General features: G+C 41.2%; 1 protein-coding gene across 1 annotated transcript; it reads right to left on the bottom strand.

Annotated features, from left to right (window-relative positions):
- Nucleotides 1-13,462: 13,462 nt before the first annotated feature.
- Nucleotides 13,463-20,017, bottom strand: LOC134291022 (uncharacterized). Its single transcript, XM_062858274.1, has one exon. It carries the CDS (start codon nucleotides 20,015-20,017, stop codon nucleotides 13,463-13,465), a length of 6,555 nt encoding a protein of 2,184 aa, XP_062714258.1.
- Between the last annotated feature and the right edge of the window lie 672 nt (nucleotides 20,018-20,689).

Genomic DNA, 20,689 nt, shown 5'->3' with positions numbered 1-20,689 from the left:
TTTTCTTTCTTTGTAGCAGTTAGGATGATGAATCTGCCATGAGCCATGGCCCATGACTTACACGCAATCTCCCAAATAATGATGATCGGGACCTGCCAATTAAGCCCATTCCAGGACTAGCTAGATATTTAGTTTACTGCCCCCACTCGCATAACAGTCCCATATGAATAGGAAACCCAGCAAAGATGGGACTGTTATGCGAGTGGAGGCAGTTTACTTGTTGATAAGAAATCGTGTCGACGAGATCAGCTGGACGAAATATTGGACATCTGTTTGATACCGATTAATTTAGCTAAAACAATTCAATACGATGATGGAACTGCTTCTGGATGCAACATTTATCATACAACTGTGGAGATTACTTGCATCTATCTAGCCACAAGCAACACAACTACACGATAAAGGGAAATTTTCTTACTATGCACTCTACGGTTTCGAAACAAGGCCATGATGCCAAATTGCAATGAGATGCAGATCGTAGTCTCATTAACTTATAGCTGAATCGAGACGCAAAAAATCCTATTCCAGGGCTCGAACCTTGAATCTTTCAATCGGCAGTCTCGTGCTCAACCATCTACACCAAATTGAAACTGTTGCAGATGCGACAAAGAAATGTAATGACGTTTTAATCATGGGTAACTTTGTTTAATTTTGTGCTGGCAACTCTATGCGATTTTTAGTATCAACGTGACATACTTTTGATAATTAGTCAATGAAAACGAATTCCTACACTAAAATGATGTATGGACGAAATGTTCGTAACACATAGGAGCAATAGCTAATTAATTTAGTCACTCAAAACAATGTCACAAACAATGTCACAAACACTCAAACAAACACTCAAAACTTTTACATGAAAAATCGTAAAAATATTGGATTTATTCGCGATTTTTTTAACGAAAATTGTTGAATAACTTTGAAATAAGCAATTTAAACACCGTAGTGTCTTCGGGAAAGTTGTAGAGTATTGTTCCATCTATATTTTAACGGTGTTTTCGGTACCTTTCCGGAGCAATTTTCTGGATATTGGAGTACATTTTCGTGAAAATGCTCGAAAAAACACAAAATCGATTTGATACACCTCTAAACCTTTATCAATTTGGCTCATTTTTGGACTGAAGACTTGTTTTTGCATGTGGATTGATAATTTGATGTGACACGGGTAGGTCAAAAAAAGTGAACAGGTCTAATGTACAGGTACAGTACAGTACAGTACAGCCCAAGTAGCACCGAAAACATAATCAGAAGTCTTTTGTCCTATAACAGTTGTTTCAAAGTTTTTCAAAACAAATCTTGTCTTGTATAAGTCATATTCATGATTCCAAAAACTAGTCTTTAATGATCTCTTATTAAAAAGTTGTATTTGAGTAAATATTTTGTCTTTTCAAACAAATCTGACATGTTGTTATCAATTTTGTTGGATATGTTCTAATAACGTTTATTTTGCCGCAATATGGCAAGTCTGATTAAGTTTTATATTTGTCTTAATATGTTCATCAAACTTAACGTTTCGCTAATAATTGCAAATACATTACAACACTCCAATTTATTGGGTTTTACATTACAACATATTTCCTGTTTTGCACGCGAACTTTCAATAGATTCTTCTCTATACTACTGTCATCCAACTTACCCGATTATTGTAATAAATATATAAACTATCACAATATTTTGCAGCTCACATTTATATTTTACGACATAAAATGTCGTAGTTTCTTTAAAGACCACTTCAGACCACTAACGTCAACCCGTAGCACTATCAGGAGGATTTGTTTTGCTATTTATAATAATGGTATAAGTTTGCTTGAATAAGATGAATGGGGTCAATAGTGACGTAGATCGCAAAGGAAACTTCCTTGAATTTCTTCATGCCTACCACACGATAAACAAATGAAAGCCCCTCTACAGCTCAACAGACTCAATATGTTTGATAAGTCGTATTAGAGTAATATTTTCAGTCTTACTTCCAATACTTGTTTTGGTTAAGTTCTGTCGTCGAAACATAATATGTTTCATTTGTTCTTATGAAGTCATATGGAGGGTTTCTGCAGTATGTATGCAAACATGTGTAACATGATGACATGTTCAGTATGTTTCATAAGTCATATATGAGTTACATTTTCAGTCTGTCTTTCAATACTTGTTTTCGATGAAGTTTTTGTTAAACATAATGTTTTGTTTGTTTACATTAAGTCATATTGATGTTTTTTCAATAAGTAAACAAACATATGTAACATACACTAAAGTCATAATTTTTTCTAGGCTATGTTACACTACCGATCATTAAAATGTCGATATTATGTTCAATATGTAATAAATTAAGAATAAAAACTATACTTTTATCGTGCCAATGCTCTCTAATTTTGATTGTATTAATTAATTAAGTTTCAATTGGCTCGACGGCATACATCAATTTTAACATCCTGGAAAAACTAGTAGTGTACCATTTTTCTAGATGGAAATTCTTATCGACTTTCACCGCATTTTTTTATGAAAAATTACCCATTTTACGAATCGACAACAATGTTGATAATGATATTGATTTTCACGAGATAGTGACACTACCTCCTGTCAAATTTTCGTTTATAAAATCAGCCCAAAAATGTGAAATACATTTTCTTCTTCTTCTGACGTTGTCAACACTGGACCAAAGCCTGCTTCTCAGCTTAGTGTTAGTCTACGAGCACTTCCACAGTTATTTATTTAGAGCTTCCTCTCCCATGGTCAATTTTGCATGTGTTTGTCACTTTTAAATTTCTTCATTCGTATCCATATAAATTGTGATGGCTATATGTATGACATTGTAAAAAGAATATTCTCAATTTAAATTTACAAATTTTTCAGATTGGTAAGCATTAAGCAAATTTCTAATCATATCTCGAATCATTAAGCATGCCGTGTCCAAATAGGCCATTTATGTTTTTCATTAATACTTTTAATATTTATAAAATATCCAGTCAAATATCCCATTTTAAACCATGATGTATGATTTTTTGCAGGAATTAGAAATATTATTTAGGAAAACAAAGCACTTTAGGTTACACATGCTCAAGTAAAACGATGTTTTTAATTTGTTTTATTTTATTATCCTTCAAAGATACGTGTTTATAAGGGGCATTAAATTTATCGAAGTACAAATGCCTGTTTCACCAGAAAAATGACTCGCACCACAATTTTTGGTCATAGAAAGCCAATTTTAAGTTGAAATAGTTTAGCTGAAATAATATCGCAAGCCATATTTTGCACTTGAATAGTTTTTTATGACATTCTGAAACATAGTTGAATACGGATATGCAACAAACATTGATTACGCTTTAGAAAAGAATCTGAATTTTCATCCTCAATTAGAAAAAGAAGACGTGTAGTTTGTTTATTGAAAGTTGTCAGTGTTGTCGATAGAAAACGAGGGTTCCCAATTTCGTGAATACTTTATTCTGCGTATTACAAAATTCCTGCGATAGTATGTAAATAGATTTAGTATGAGGATATGGCATGTTAATATTAATACCTACTTTAGTATTTCCTCGCTATCGCACAACAATTGGTACAGTAGGTTTAGTTGTAATGCGTTTTACTCCTGACGTGGACACCTTAATTAGTTGGATAATACATAGTCAGATAGTAATTTTGTTGATTTTAATTTGTTGGTGCTGTCTCACCTTGTAGCAATAGTTATAATTCACACACTATGCACACTTCATTTAGGATCCAACACTAGCGTGCGCAGGGTTCTTGCTTAGGGGGGGCACTATAATAATGGTGCAATATATGTATGATCATGGTGCAAAATAGAATGATGGTGTTACACGCAATATGAATTCCCAAGTAGGGGTTTCAACATGTTGTGGTGCCAACATCACCAAGTACTTCATATTGGGATTCTAGAGAAAGCTTCGGATGGTAATGATTTCAAGGCAATACGAAACTTGAACAAGAAGTCATTATCTCGACTCTTATAAAATTTTATAAACGTATCAAATACAATATCTAGAATATCTAGAAAATTATCAATTATAGGGAACAAAAATATTGTCGTTGTGAAAGTATTTTGATCCTAGACAATTAATGATGCTAGGAGAATGTCAGAACTCCTAGTAAGAACATTTTGATCGGAATCCTTATTGCAATCTACAGAGATTCCTCCAGGATTTCTCCAAAGATTCGTGCATGAGTTCCTCCAGGAATTCCCTCAAGAAATCTTACAATAATTCCTTCAGAAATTCCTCCAGGAAGTCTCATATATTTCTCCAGAATTCCCCAAATAATTCCTCCAGGAATTCCTCCAGTAAATACTCCAGAAATTCTTCCAAAATTACCTCCAGGAATTCCGCCTGAAATTTCTTCTAAGAAAAATCCACTAGAAATGTCTGCCCCCAATATTTCCTCCAGGGATTCCTCTGGGAGTTGCCCCACGGAATCCCCCAGAAAATCCTAAAGGAATTTCTGAAGAATATCTTCCTGGAATTCCTTGAGAAATTCCTCCAGGAGTTCCTTCAAAAAATTATCCAGGAAATTCTCATCGAGTTTCTTCAGAAATTCTTTCAGGGATTCATCCATGAATCATTTCAAAAAATCCTTCTTAAATTCCTCAACAAATTCCTCCAGAAATTTCTCGAAAAATAACGCCAGAAATTCCTACAGGAATTCAAAAAAAATCCTCCAAGAATTCCTCATGAAATTCCTCCAGGGATTTCTCCAGAAAATCCTCTAGGAATTTCAGCCAGAATTTCTCTAGAGAATCCTTAAAGAATGTCTCCCGGAACTCTTCTAAAAATTTCGCGAGGAATCACTACAGGAAATTCTCCACAGATTCCTCCAGTAGTTTCTCCAGTATTTTTTCCAGGATTTTTTTCAGGAATTCTTTTAGGGATTCAATAATGAATTTCTTCTGAAATTATTCCAGATATTCCTTTAGAAATTCCTCGAGGGGTTCCTTCAGACATTTCTTTGGAAATTCCTCCAATATGCAACCAGTGATTTTTTTCAGGAATCTCTCTACGGATTTTTGCAGAAAATCCTAAAGGAATTTCTTCCAAAACTCTTCCAGGAATACCTCCAAGCAATCCTATAGGAATTTATTTAGGATTTTTTCCAAAAATTTCTTAAGGAATTTCTCCAAGGATTCATTACTGAATTTCTTCAGAAATTCCTCAGAAACTTCTTCCGGAAATTCCTCCAGGAATTCCTTCAGAAATTCATCGAGGAGTTCTTTCAGACATTCCTCCAGGAAGCCTCATATATTTCTTCAAATAAAACCCTCAGGAATTCCTCCAGTAAATACTCCTAAAATTCCTCCAGAGATCCCTCCTGACATTTTTCTAGGAAAACTCCTGAATGTCTGTCTGTCAGAATTCCCCCAATATTTCCTCCACGGATGCCTCCATAACATGCTAAAGGAATTTCTCACGGAATTCTTCCAGGTATTCCTCAAGAATTTTCTCCAAGGATTTTTCCATGGATTCCTTTCATCAAAAATTGCTTCATGGATTTCTTCAGGAATTCCACAAAAAAAACCCTCCAGAAATTACACCAGGAATTCTTTCAGAAATTTGTCGAGGAAGAACTTTTGAAATTCCTCCAGCAGTTCCTCCAGGCATTCCTCCAGAAAATCCTCTAAGAATTTCTGCCTGAGTTCCTCAAGAATGTCTCCCGGAACCCTTCCAAGAATTCTTCGAGGAATTCCGCAAGGAAGTTGACCAGGAAATTCTCCACGGATTCCTTTAGGAATTTCTTCAGGATTTTTTCCAGCAATTTATCTAAGAATTCCCGCAGGAATTCATTCAGAAATTTCTTCAGAAATTCCTCAAAAAATTCCACCAGGTATTCGTTCAGAATTTGCCCGAGTAGCTCCTTCAGACATTCCCCCAGAAATTCCTCCGAGATGCCTCCAGAGATTTCTCCCCGAAATTCATCCATGGACTCCACCAGGAAATCCTAAAGTTATTTCACCCGAAACTCTTCCAGGAATTCCGGGAGTTCCTCGAATGATTCCGCGAGAAATTCCACCAGGGAATCCTCCACGGAATCCCCTAGGAATTTCTCCAGGTTTTTTTTCTTGAAATTTCTTCAGGAATTCCTCCAGGGATGCAATAATTAATATCTTCAGAAATTCCTCCAGATATTCCTTCAGAAATTCCTCGAGAAGTTTCATCAGGCATTCCTCCATTAATTTTCCAGGAAGCCTCATATATTTCACCAGAAATTCCTTGAATAATTCCTCTGGTAAATACTCCAATAATTCCTCCAGAGATTCCTCCTGAAATTTTCTTTTAGGAATGACTGTCAGAATTCCTACAATATTTCATCTAGGGATTCCTCCAAGAATTGATCCTCGCACTCCTCCAGATAACCCTAAATGAAACGGAACTCTTCCAGGAATTCCTCCTAGAATTCCTCGAAAAATTCCCCCATGGATTCCTCCAGGAAATTCTCAAGGTATTTCTTCAGGAATTCCTCCGAGGATTCATTCATGAATTTCTTCAGAAATTCCGCAAAAATTCCTCCGCAAAAATTCTTTCAGAAATTTCTTAAGGAAGAGCGCCAGAAATTCTACCAAGAACTCCTCCAGGGATTCCTCTAAAAAATCCTCTGGGAATTTTCACCAAAACTACAGGGATTTCTCCTTGCATTCCTCAAAGAATTCCTCAAGAACTTTTTCTTAGGAGTTTCTCAATTAGTTCCTGCAGGGATTCGTTAAAAAATTTCTTCAGAAATTCTTGAAAAATCCTGCAGAAATTCCTCCAGAAATTCCTTTAGAAATTTCTCGAGGAGTTCCTTCAGAAATTTCTCCATGGAGCCTCATATATTTCTCCAGAATTTCCCGAAATAATTTCTCCAGTAAATACTCCAGAAATTTCTTCAGAATTACCTTTAGGAATTCCTCCAGAATTACCCCCAGGAATTCCTCCAGAGATTCCTCATGAAATTTCTTCTAAAAAAAATCCTTTTGGAATGTCTGCCAAAATTTCTTCAATATTTCCTCCCGGGATTCTTCAAGGAATTGCTCTACAAATTCCTCCAGAAAATCCTAAAGGAATTTCTCCCGGAACTCTTCCAGGAATTCCTCCTGGAATTTCTCCAGCAATTCTTCCATAGATTCCTCCAGGACATTCTACAGGAAATTCTCAAGGACTTCTTCAGGGATTCATTCCTTCAACGATTTATTCATGAATTTCTTCAAAAATTCATCCAGAAATATCTCCAGGAATTACTCCAGAAAATCCTCTAGGAATTTCTGTCAGAATTCCTCCAGAGAATCTTAAAGGAATGTTTCCGGGAACCCTTCCAAGAATTCCTTCAGGGATACCTTCATGGATTCCTCCAGGAATTTCTCAGGATTTTTTTCAGGTATTCCTTCAGAAATTCCTCCCTCCATGGATTCCACCAGAAATTTCTCAAGGCATTCATCCAGGGATTTTTCTAGGAAATCCTTCACGGAATCCTCCACATAATCCTAAATCAATTTCTCCTAGAACTCTTCTAGGAATTCCTCCAGGGATACTTCCATGGAATCCGCATGAAATACCTCCAGGGATTGCTGCCGAAATTCATACAGAAAGTTCTCTAAGAATTTCAGCCAGAATTCCTCCAATATTGTCTCCAGGGATTCTTCCAGAAATTCCTCGATTAATTCCTCCAGAAAATCCTAAAATAATTTTTTCCGGACCTTTTCCGGGAAGTTCTCTAGAAATTCCTCCAGAGATTTCTTCATGGATCCCTCCGAAATTTCTTCGGGAATTCATCCATGAGTTTCTTCAGAAATTTCTCAAAAAAATCCTTTATTAATTCCTCGAGGACATTCCTCCAGGAAGCTTTAAATATTTGTCCAGAAATTCCCTAAAGAAGTCATCCAGGAATTTCTCTAATTATTTCTCTAAGAATTCATAAATGAATTCTTCCAAAAAAATCTGGAGGAATTTATCCAAAAATACCTCCCGGAATGCAAACATGGATTCTCCCAGAAATTTCTCCAGAGATTCCTGAAGAAAATCATCCAGAAATTTCTCCAAGAATTCCTCCAGGAATGTTTCGCAAAAAATACCTCAAGGAATTCTTTCGGGAATTCCTCCAGAAATTCCTCCATTCATTCCTTCAAAAATTTCTTCAGTATTTCCATCTTGAATTTCTACAGGGATTCCTCCAGGATTTTCTGCAAGGATACCTTAAGGAATTCCTGCTCGGATTTCTCCAGAAAATCCTGAAGAAATTTGTTCCTCGTGAAATTTGTCCAGGGATTTCTACAGATTTTTTTTCAGGATTTTTTTTTTCTGGGATTTTTCCAGGAATCTCCTGGAACAACTATAAAAATTTCTCTAGTTTTTGCTCCAGAAAAATCTTTAAAAAAAATCTCCATGGATACCTCCAAGAATTCCTCTAGGTATTCCTCCGAGAGTCCATCCACGGATTTCTCCAGAAAAAACTTCTCCCAAAACTGTTCCAGAAATTTTTCAAAGAATTCCTTCAGGAAATCCTCCAGATTTTTTTCCAGGAATTACTTCATTTTTTAGGAATTTCTCCAGAAAAATCTTTAAGGATTCTTCCAGATTTTTTTCTAGGAATTCTCCAGGGATTCATCCTTGAATTCATTCACAGATTCCTTCAGGAATCCCTCCTAGGATTATAGCAGGGATTTTTCCCGGATCTTTTCTGGGAATTTCTCTAGGAATTCCTTTAGGGATTTTTCCATGGATTCCTCCAGGAATTTCGTCGGGAATTCATCCAGGAGTCCATCCATGAGTTTCTTCAGAAATTACTCAAAAAAAAGCATACACAAAATCCTCGGAGAGTTCCTCTAGACATTCCTCCGGGAAGCCTTAAATATTTGTCCAGAAATTTCTTAAAGAATTTATCCAGGAATTTCTCTAGTTATTCCACCAATTCCCGGAATTCAAACATGGATTCCTCCAGAAATTTCCCCAGAGATTCCTCAAGAAAATCATCCAGGAATTTCTCCAGGAATGTTTCGCAAAAAATTCCTCAAAAAAATCTTTCGGAAATTCCTCCATTATTCCTGCAAAAATTCCTTCGTTAATTCCATCTTGAATACCTTCGGGAATTTCTACAGAGATTCTTCTAGAAATTTCTGCAAAGACTCCTAAATGAATTCCTGCTCGGATTTCTCCAGAAAATCCTGAAGAAATTTCTCCTGGAACTCTTCCAGGAATTCCTCGAGAAATATCTCCAGGGATTTCTACAGACATTTTTTTCAGGATTTTTTTCTGGAATTTTTCAAGGAATCTCTCTACAAATTTCTCCTGGGACAACTATAAAAATTTCTCGATTAATTGCTCCAGAAAATCATCTTAAAAATTCTTCATGGATTCCTCCAAGAATTCCTCTAGGTATTCCTACAAGAATTTATCCATGGTTTTCTCCAGAAAAAAAAACTTCTCCTGGAACTGTTCCAGGAATTCTTCGAAAAATTTCATCAGGTATTCCCCCATAGATTTCGCCAGGAATTTTTCCAGGAATTCCTCCAGGGATTCATCAATGATTTTTTTGGATATTCCTCAAAAATCCCTCTAGGAATTCTTTTGCTCGAGGAGTTCCTTTAATCATTCCTTCAGGAAGCCGCAAATATTTTTCCAGAATTTTTTCAAAGAATTCCTTCAGGAAATCCTCCAGAAATTCTTCCAGGAATTCCTACATTTTTTTAGGAACTTCTCCAGAAAAACCTCTAGAGATTCTTCCAGAAGTTTCTCTAATACTTCTCCGGGGATTCATCCTTGAATTGCTTTACGGATTCCTTTAGGAATTCCTCCTAGGATTACAGCAGGGATTTCTCTAGGATTTTTTCCAAAGCTTTCTCTAGGATTTTCTCTATGAATGTCTCCAGGGATTCCACCAAGTATTCCTCCTGAAAATCCTCCAGAAATTCTTCCAATGATTCTTGAAAGCATGCCTCTAGAAATTCCTCCAAGAATTTTTTCGCGAATTCTTCCAAAAATTCCTTCAGGAATGACTCCACTGATTCCTCCAGAAATTGATCCACAAATTCCTCCAGAGATTTTTCCAGTTATTTCTGCAAGGATTTGTCATTGAATTCCTCGAGTAATTCTTCCACAAATCCATGCAGGAATTTTTCCAAAAAATCCTTCAGGAATTCCTCCAGCAATTCATCCTGGAATTCCTCCATGAATTATTTCATGGATTCCTTCTGTTACCCCTCCAGTGTTTCATCCTGTTATTCCATCACGGATTCCTTCAGGAATTCCTCCATGGATTACATCAGGAATTTCTCCAGGAATTTCTCATAGCTTCCTCCAGAAATTCTTCTAGAAACTCCTCCAAATGTCCCTACAGAAATTTCCTCAGGGATTCCTGCAGAAATTCCTCCGGACATTCTTCCAGAAGTTCCTCCAGGAATTCTTACAAGGAAACCTCCAGGCATTCTCCCAAGGATTCCTTCAGGAATGCCTTCAGAGAATCCTCCAGAAATTCTTCCAGGAATTTCTCCAGGGTTTCTTCCAGGAATGCCTCCAGAGTTTATTCCAGGGGTTCGTTAATGAGCCCCTGCTGGAACTCTTCCAGAAATTTGTCCAGGAATTTTTCAAAATATTTCTCCACAAATTCCTCCATGAACTCTTTTACGAATTCCTCTACGGATTCCCCCAGGAAATTCTTCAAGGATTCCTTTAGAAATGCCAGCAATTCCTTTAGTAGTTCCTCCTGCAAATTCTACAGGAATTTCTCTACACTCCTCTTCCAGTTTTTGAGAGCTACGTTCAAGAATTCTTTCAAGCACTTCTTTAGTAATGCCTTCAGGGATTCCTCCAGAAAGTCCTTCAAGGATTCCTCCTGAAACTTCTCCAGGGATTTCTCGTGGAATGCCTTCACGGATTACTACAGATATACGCCACGATTACGCATTGAAAGCTTTAGTAATGCATAAAATTTAACGATGGTGCATTATTTCGCAATTAGACACATATTTGATTCAAAGATGGTGCGTGAGATGGTGCCTGGATGATTCTGTGAACATCATGGTGGTGCATGGAATGAATGATGTACGTATGGTGCATTAGCTATGATTCTGTTATACTCGTCATGTTTCATATTAAAGTACACATGCAATTCGTGCAAAGGTGCAGGAAACTCAATGTGGCACAGAAATCAACATGTTCCAGGTACGTGGAATACTATTTTGTATGCGAAATGCCAAAATGGTGCATCAAATTCAAATGTAAACCACATCATAATGGTGCATAAGATACCTAGATGGTATAATGAATGCCAAAATGGTGCATGAAAAGCTTTGAAGAAGGCGTATGATGCTAGTGTGCTGCATTAGTTGTCGCCGTTATTCCAAGATTATCTCCATGTTGCATGGTTAGGTGCACGAATTGCAAAAATGGTGCATAGAATACAAAATAAAAGTATTTTATGTGATGCTCACAACATAATGGTGCATCAGATGCCTAGATGATATAATAAACGCTGAAATGGTGCTTGGAAAGCTTTGATGGTGCATGAAATTTAACGATGGTGCATATCAGTATGATGCATTTGATTTCTAGTTAATTAAAAGATAGTGCATGAGATCAGCATAATGCGTGGATACCTAGTTCATTCTGTGGACGCTTTGAAGAAGGTACATGATGTTAGTGTGCTGTATTAGTTGTCACCGTTATTCAGCGACACTCGACATTGTGTATGGCTAGGTGTACGAATTGCAAAAATGGTGCTTGGAATTCAATGTGGTGCCGAAATCACCATGGTTCACGTACATGGATTACAGTTTTGGAATACGATATGCCAAAATGGTGCATGTTATTCGAATATGGTGCTAACATCACTGATTAGTTAAAAGATGGTTCGTGAGATTAGCCTAAAAATGACTCTGAGAACATCATGGGTGTGCATGAGATACTAAGAAATTGTATGTATCAGGGGTGCATTTGTTGCCACCATGATTCAGTGATTCTCAACATTGGGTGATTAGATCCAAAATGCAAGAATTGCAAAAATGATGCATAGAATTTAATGTGGTGCGGAAGTCAACATGGATCAGGTACACGGAATACAATTTGGTGTACGATATGGCAAAATAAAGCTTATGAAATTCAAATGTGAGTTAAATGCTTAGATGACGCGTGAGATGGTGCTTAGATATTTATGTGATCATCATGGTGGTGCATGGAATGCAAAGGAGCTACATTGTATGGTGCATTAGTTTTACCATGATTCAGTTATACTCAACAAATTCCATATGTAGGTGGACGAATTGCAAAAAATGGTGCAGGAAACTCAATACGGCACAGAAATTAACATAGACCAGGAACAAGGAATGCTATTTTGTATGCGAAATGTCAAAATGGTGCGTCAAATTCACTTGTGAACCACATCATAATGGTGCATAAGATGCCTAGATGATATAGTGAATGCCAAAATGGTGGTTGGAAAGCTTTGAAAAAGGTGCATGATGCTAGATGATGCATTAGTTGTCACCGTTTTTCAAAGCTTATCAATATGGATGGGTGCACGAATTGCAAAAATGGTGCATAGCATACAAAAAAAATGTATTTTATGTGATGCTTATGGCATTACGGTGCTTTAGATGCCTAGATGATATGATAAACGCTGAAATGGTGCTTGAAGAGCTGTGATGGTGCATGAAGTTTCATGATGGTGCATATCAGTATGAGGTATTAGATACTTAATTGATAAAAAGACATTTCATGCGATCATCATAATACGTGGATACCTAGATCATTCTGTGGACATCATGATGGTGTATTGAAAGCTTTGAAGAAGGTGCATGATGTTAGTGTGCTGTATTAGTCGTCACTGTTATTCAGTGATATTCGTTATTTTGTATGGCTAGGTGCACGAATTGCAAAAATGGTGCTTAGAATTCAATGTGGTGCCGAAGTCACCATGGTTCACGTACATGGAATACAGTTTTGGAATACGAAATGCCAAAATGGTGCATGTTATTCGAATATGGTGCTGACATCACTGATTAGTTAGAAGATGGTGAGTGAGTTTAGCCTAGATGATTCTGAGAACATCATGGTTGTGCATGAGATACTAAAAAATTGTATGTGTCAATGGTGCACCATGGCTCAGTGATTCTCAACATTGCGTGGTAAGATCCAAGGTGCAAGAATTGCAAAAATGGTGCATATAATTTTTTTATAGAAGGAGGGGCAAGTGCCCCCCCTTGCCCCCCCCTGTGCACGCTAGTGGGATCCAATTACAGTAATGAATTCCTAGTTAAGGCACGAATTAGGTTTAGTTTTACATAGGTTATCAAATTCATTGCATGTTTCTTACCGTTAGGATAAGCAAATTGTATATAATAGTTAGGTAAATATAATCAAAAATAGAAAATAGGAGCAATAATCAATTTAGGCACCAACTCAATCCACTTGTTCGTTTGTTGATCTCCTCTATTGTTTTAGCACCGCAAGCAGTCCACATAGCAGGAACTGAATCCAGGGTGCTGTTGAACAATTAACAGTCATTGCTCTAACGATCCCTCTGTTGGACAATGGGAGTGTCTGGCATTTGCAGCAGACTCAATCGGGGGAAGAGAGAGCTCGGTGGTCGACGTTGCGCATTTAACACTCCCCCCTTCAATGCACCGAAGATCTCTCTGAGTTGCATTTCCTCCTACGCCAACGTCGAGCACGGCGAGCTTGATGGCTGGTCGCTCGTATATCCCGTTAGCAGTTTGTACAGTAGCCCACCTAACTTGGCCGTCTGGGGCTACTTTGGTGGCTATGACCCGTCCCTTAGGCCAGCAACTGCGAGGGAATTTTCCATCCACGATGACCACGATGTCATTGATCCTGATCGGCTTCACTTCCGAGAACCATTTCGCTCTCCGGGTCAAAGACGGGAGATAGTCGTGCACCCATTGCTTCCAGAACTGGTTGGTTGCACTCTGCGAAAGTTTCCAATTCTCTTTTAGCCGGACAGGGCTGTCATCGAGGCAGGTCCACGGGAGCACTCCATTTGACGACCCAATGATGAAGTGATTCGGTGTCAATACTGGAGACTGATCGTCGTCGAGTGGAATGTCGGTCAGAGGCCTTGCATTCACGAGGTACTCCACTTCTATCAGTATATTCCGTAGTGTATCGTCAGACGGTAGCCGGTTCGGTTTCAGCTTTTCCAGGTTTTGCTTGACCGATCGAATCAGCCTCTCCCAGGCTCCGCCCATATGCGGCGACAAGGGAGGGATAAAAATCCATGTCGTATGCGGCGAAGTGAATTCTGCTACGATCTTGTTGTGGTCCAGTTCGTCAAGCGCGGTCTTCAGCTCTTTGTTGGCTCCCACAAAGTTAGTACCACGGTCGCTGTATATGGCAACTGGTACCCCCCTCCTGCCGATTATGTTGCGTAAAGCCATAATACACGAGTCAGTTGTTAGTGAGTGTGCGATCTCCAAATGAATGGCACGAACAGTCAGGCAAGTGGCCAAGACCCCCCAGCGTTTCTCCACTCGGCGGCCAACGGTTACCATCATTGGGCCGAAATAGTCCACTCCCATGTGGCTGAAAGGTCGGCTATAGGCTGCGAGGCGTGCGTGCGGCAGGTCACTCATCAGTGGCGCCTGTGGACAAGCTCGTTCGTTTTTGCAAAGTTGGCAGTTGTTCCGGACCGAATTGTAGACAGCTTTCAGGCGGGCGATATAGTAGCGTTGTTTCAGCTCGTTGATTGCGGTCTCGTGATTCTGATGCAGGAATCGCTGATGAACGTCTAATACGATGAGCTTTGTAACTCTGTGTTCCCGAGGAAGAATGACTGGATTGGCAACGCTGCTGTCGATGAATTGGCAGGCACTGGTACGCCCGCGGATCCTCAGAACTCCCTTCTCATCCATGAACGGGCAAAGACGGTACAACGGACTACCCTTTGAGATTCCCTTTGATGACGGTTCTTGATGCTTTGTGGACAGAATTGCAACCTCCTCCTCATACGAACATCTCTGAGCTGTTTGGTACAGATAGGATTCGGCTTTGGTGAGCTCATCACGAGTAAGCGGACCATAGGCTTTAGGCAATTGTCGTGTAGTTCGCTGCATATTTTTAATGGCTCTGAACACATACGCTGTAGTCCTCAGCAGAGTACGCCATTGGCTGAATTTGCTAGTATCGATTATTGGCTCGAGGGCCATGAAATGGAGGTGAAGATGTGGACGCAGTTCCGTTGGAGTGGTTCTAACGGGCTGAGGAGAGATAGGCCATTGCTCTTCCGATTCCCGAAGAAAGTCAGGTCCTTGAAACCACCGGCTTGAGGTGCTGAAGTCAGGAGAATTTTTCCATTTGGTTCCATCGTCAGCTACATTCAATTTAGTAGGAACCCACCGCCAATCTCGTAGATCCGTGGTTTCTAGAACCTCGCTGATTCGAGCACCTACGTACTGACTATAACGTCGGTGATCCGAGTGTAACCAACACATGACGTCCCGGGAATCAGTCCAAAAAAATCGCTTATGAATCTTAATCGAAAGGGACTCCAGGATAGAGTCTGCCAGCCTGGTCCCAATAACTGCAGCTTGAAGTTCGGATCGGGGTATAGAGAGGAACTTCAACGGCGCCACCCGGGTTTTGGCTCCTGCTAGAGTGCACTCAACTGTATTTCCCTCCTGGAAACGGAGGTAGACGACTGCCGCGAAGCCGTTCTCGCTGGCGTCCACAAAAGTATGCATTTGGACAATGGTTCCTTCTTCTGCAGACGTGACGGTCCGGTAGCAACGAGGAATCTTGATGTCCGCTACACGAGGAAGAAACCGCAGCCATATGAGCCACTTCTCAAAGTGACAATCGTGGATTTGCTCGTCCCAGTCGACGGATGCTCTCCAGATCTCCTGTAAAAGGCTTCGGAGAAACATCAGGAAGTGGCTGATCAGCCCGAGAGGGTCGAACACCATCATTAGGGTCCTTAAAACTTCACGCTTCGTTGGTCGTTTGCGGCCAGACAACAGATCAGCGTCGTGGCGGGAAGATAGCTTGAATGTGAAACAGTCTGCTGTGGTATCCCACCACATTCCGAGCACCTTCTCAGTGGTGTCTGTTTCTCCGATGCTCAGGTTTTTCTCGTCGGTTTTCTCTCCGTCCAGTGCGGCAACTACCGCTGGTGCGTTGGATACCCAGTTTCTCATTTCGAAACCTCCGCGTTCGTGGATCCCTTTTACTTCCGTCGCTAGCTGGATCGCCTTCTCCTCAGTTTCGACACTGATCAGCATGTCATCGACGTAGTGGTCATGAACGATGGCGTGAACAGCTTCAGGAAACTCTTGCTCGAATTTCTTGGCATGTGTGTTCTTAACGTATTGTGCTGTGCTTGGAGAGCAGCACGCACCGAAGGACATCACTTGCATGACGTATGTGCTGGGGGCTGTGGCATCTTCTTTATCCTTCCAAAGAAAGCGTAAACAATGCTGGTCCGCCGGTCTCATCAGCACCTGATGGTACATTTCTCTGATGTCACCAGAAACCGCCACACGAAACTCACGGAACCGTACTAAGACTGACAGGAGAGAAACCAGCAGATCAGGGCCCTTAAGAAGCACCGAATTAAGGCAGACTCCATGGATCTTCGCGGCTGCATCCCAGACAAGTCTGATTTTGCCTGGTTTGTTGGGGTTTACTACCGGAAAGATTGGTAAGTACCAGACTCGGTTGCCAGGTGACTCCAATTCTTCCGCGGTTAGCTTCCTGATGTAGCCTTTCGCCAAGTAGTCATTTATCTTCGCATTGAGCACTTGCGCAAGGTCATCGTCCCTCTGCATCCGACGATCTAGACATTCCCATCGACGTAGTGCCATAGGCTTGCTGTCCGGAAGCCGAACGTTGTCGTATCGCCATAGAAGACCGCATTCGTAGCGTCCGTTTGTGTTTCTGGTCAGAGTTTCCAACAGTTCATTCGCCCTATGATCATCGTTGGATAACAGAAGTTTACTGGGCTTGCTGATACCCATGCTTTCCAGCGAAAAATACTGCTTCATAGCCTCATGTAGCTTCTCGTTCGAGTTGCTTTCGCATTGACAAAGTTGGACACGATGGTGATTGATGTAGTTTGCACTGGTTCTGGTGCGGGAACAGCATCCGAAAATCATCCAACCCAGGCGAGTCTTCACTGCTATGGGTTCGTTTGGCTTGCCTTCGCGACATTTCATCACGTTACCTAGGCTCGCATGATCCAGCCCAATGAGAAGTCTTGGACTGACGTCTTGATATGATTCCACAGGTAGTCCCTTCAGATACTGGTACTTCTCTTGCATCACGTCCACTAGCATTGTCTGTGGTCGGAGCTGTAGATTCGCAACTGTATGCACTTCGCCAAGCCTGAACTTCTTGAAGGGATTCGTAACGCTGGAAATCTGGAAGTTTACTTTCTGCGACAGAGCTTCGATCCTGTTGGTGCCACCGGTCCATCGTAGACAAAGGGAATTTTGCGGTCCCTGCGCTCCTAGTTCGTCCGCCAAACTCTGCTCCATCAGCGTTAATTCCGAGCCTTCATCTAAGAAGGCGTAGGTTCGTATCACCTTCGAGGGACCGTACAGAAGCACTGGTACGATTCTGAACAAGACCTCGGACTGCCCTTGGTGTATATTACAGCTGGTGTTGGTAGTTTGATTCCGTTGGGTTTCCGTGGATCGGATCGGATCCTGAGATGCCGCAGCTGGGTGTCGATCCGCGTTATGTAGGAGAGGATGATGCAGATAGGAGCAACCATTTGTGCCGCATTCCTTTTTCTGCTTGCACGGACCGCTGTGCCTCCGCAGGCACTTTCGACAGACGTTAAACTCTCGTACAACTGCCCATTTTGAATCGTAACTAAGCTCCATGAAGCGTTTGCATTGGGCCAACGTCAGACAGCTTCCTTTGCACCCAACGCACTCTTTGACGAACTCTTCCGAAGGCGAAGGTTTACTGCTCACTGAAACGATCGATGGTTTCTCCAACTGCTGTTGTTGGCTATCCTCGGAGTACAGATTCAGAAATCCATCCTTTTTCGCTGTTTTGGCTCGGTGGTCACCATCTATGGAAATGGAGACGGCACTGGCATCCTCGGCTACGAAACGAAGCCACGAGCTGAAGTCCTGGAGGTTTGGATTGGGTTGATCCCGAGAGAACCGTGCCCAATCCAGCTTTAACGTTGGTGGCAGCCTTTCCACCAACTCGTACCTTAGGGAGACGTTATACATAAAATCACCTATCTCACAGGCTTCCACCGTCGCCACTAGATTCTCTACGCTGAGGGCAAACTGGATCACGGTGTCCAGCTTTTCGATACTGGGAGATGGCAACGAGCGAATCTTCCTAACGATTGCTTGAATGATGGCTTCAGGCCGTCCATACAGCATCCTGAGGGTAGAAATCACTCCTTGAACGTTTGACGGATGAAGCATACGGCACTTGACGGCCTCCAGCGCTTTTCCTTTGAGGCACTTCCGAAGCCTCAGCATATTTTCCTCGTTTGAGAATCCACAGAGATGAGTGGACGAAACAAACATCGAGAAGAAGAGTGGCCAATCTTCTGGATTACCGTTGAAGTCTGGCAAATCTCTGGATACTGCCTGCCTTGCAGCTAGTTGGCTTCGGTTTAACGTGTAGGCAGCGTCGTCGTCTTCAATCTCGGGCTCTGCAGATGGTATTCTTCTTCTCGGTTGGGTAACTGGAGTGGATCTCAGTCCGGGAACGAAATCTACAGCAGTACTAAGGAATCTGGTTTCCCTACGGTTCTCAGCTCGTGGAAGCAGCTCAGAAGTTGGAAGGTACTGTGATCGCGCTTGGTTTGGAACTGGGTCTTCACATAGCGGAACTTGAGAACCAAAGGTTCTGCCGGTACACTGTTGAAACCTTTCCGATGTAGTTTGTCGCGGCTCTACAATTCTTAGGCTATTCGTTGGTCTACGATCAGCGTCCAGTCGTCTAGTTTGTAGACGCGGGGGTTGATAACTGGTATCGTGATGATTCGTGCAGTTGTTCTGCGCCGGCATATTCGCATTTGACGGAGCACGACGCCCTGAAACATGTAGCTTGTTCATCATTTGTGTAATTTGGAGTCTGTCGCAGTTCTGTTCGCCTTGGTCTCGATGACGCCGCCGTTGAACTTCCTGTACGTTAGCCAATACAGGCTCGTCTTCCGGGTCTACATCGACAAGACCGGAATCGTCTCCACAATTCTCCGTGTTTTGTATCCACTGCTCTATTTTCGCCGCATTCTCTTCCATCGAATCTTGGTGGCTGATCTTGGATGAAGTGTCGCTCTCCAGTTCTTGCAGCAGGCTGTACTTCTGCTTCAGGTACTGTTGATGCCATTCCCGCTCCTCCTCCAGTTTCTGCAGCTGTAGCTCGATTTTCCTCTTCTCACTACGCCTACTTGATTGGCCAGCCGACTTGGATGAAGCTACTATGCTGGGGGGTGAAGTAAGTTGTTGACGATTCTCGCTGGCTCTTTGCATCACGGGTGCCGAAATTTGCCTGGGGGTCTTTTTCTTGTACGCACTTGCACATTCAGGGCACGACCAGCTTATTTCCTCCACTGACTGACTCACTTCAACACACGAAAAATGAAACCGCGAACCACATTCGCCGCACTGCACCATAGCTGTGTTATCGGGCTCATGACACAATTTACAACTACTGACTCGGTTTTCGCGAACGCGGCGCGGGGGGTTTCGCCTGACAAACGGATCGTTGCGAATCGTGACATAGACTGACTTTCGTTTACTTTTGTTCTTTTTGGCAGTTTTTTCCTTGGGGATCTTGGGGATGGCTCCTTTGCCAGTACTCACCGGTCTGTTAACGATTACCTGAGGGCTAGAAGGGAGGGCCGCGCTGACCGTCGGCTGAGACTCGTTTTGGACTACCTGGCTTGGTACTGTCTGCTCCGGCTGAATCCTTGAATCAATCCGGACGACGTTCTCCAACTGTCTTACCGTCTCCGGATGAGCTATATCCGGATGGCTTCCGCTGACCGTACGCACATCACCGTCGTTGGCTGGGCTATATCGAACATTCGCATGTCTTCGCTTTTGGGAACTGCTCTGGCTCGCCATAATGTCCCGTAAAGAATTTTGTAAATTTGTTGTCGATAGAAAACGAGGGTTCCCAATTTCGTGAATACTTTATTCTGCGTATTACAAAATTCCTGCGATAGTATGTAAATAGATTTAGTATGAGGATATGGCATGTTAATATTAATACCTACTTTAGTATTTCCTCGCTATCGCACAACAATTGGTACAGTAGGTTTAGTTGTAATGCGTTTTACTCCTGACGTGGACACCTTAATTAGTTGGATAATACATAGTCAGATAGTAATTTTGTTGATTTTAATTTGTTGGTGCTGTCTCACCTTGTAGCAATAGTTATAATTCACACACTATGCACACTTCATTTAGGATCCAATTACAGTAATGAATTCCTAGTTAAGGCACGAATTAGGTTTAGTTTTACATAGGTTATCAAATTCATTGCATGTTTCTTACCGTTAGGATAAGCAAATTGTATATAATAGTTAGGTAAATATAATCAAAAATAGAAAATAGGAGCAATAATCAATTTAGGCACCAACTCAATCCACTTGTTCGTTTGTTGATCTCCTCTATTGTTTTAGCACCGCAAGCAGTCCACATAGCAGGAACTGAATCCAGGGTGCTGTTGAACAATTAACAGTCATTGCTCTAACGATCCCTCTGTTGGACAATGGGAGTGTCTGGCATTTGCAG

This window comes from Aedes albopictus, chromosome 3, assembly GCF_035046485.1.
Source record: "Aedes albopictus strain Foshan chromosome 3, AalbF5, whole genome shotgun sequence".
NCBI lineage: Eukaryota > Metazoa > Arthropoda > Insecta > Diptera > Culicidae > Aedes > Aedes albopictus.
Note: the sequence above shows the minus strand (reverse complement) of the source record. Positions and strands in the feature narration are given on the sequence as shown.

Coding starts and splice junctions, on each gene's coding strand:
- LOC134291022 (XM_062858274.1), bottom strand. CDS start 20,017: ATGGCGAGCCAGAGCAGTTCCCAAAAGCGAAGACATGCGAATGTTCGA.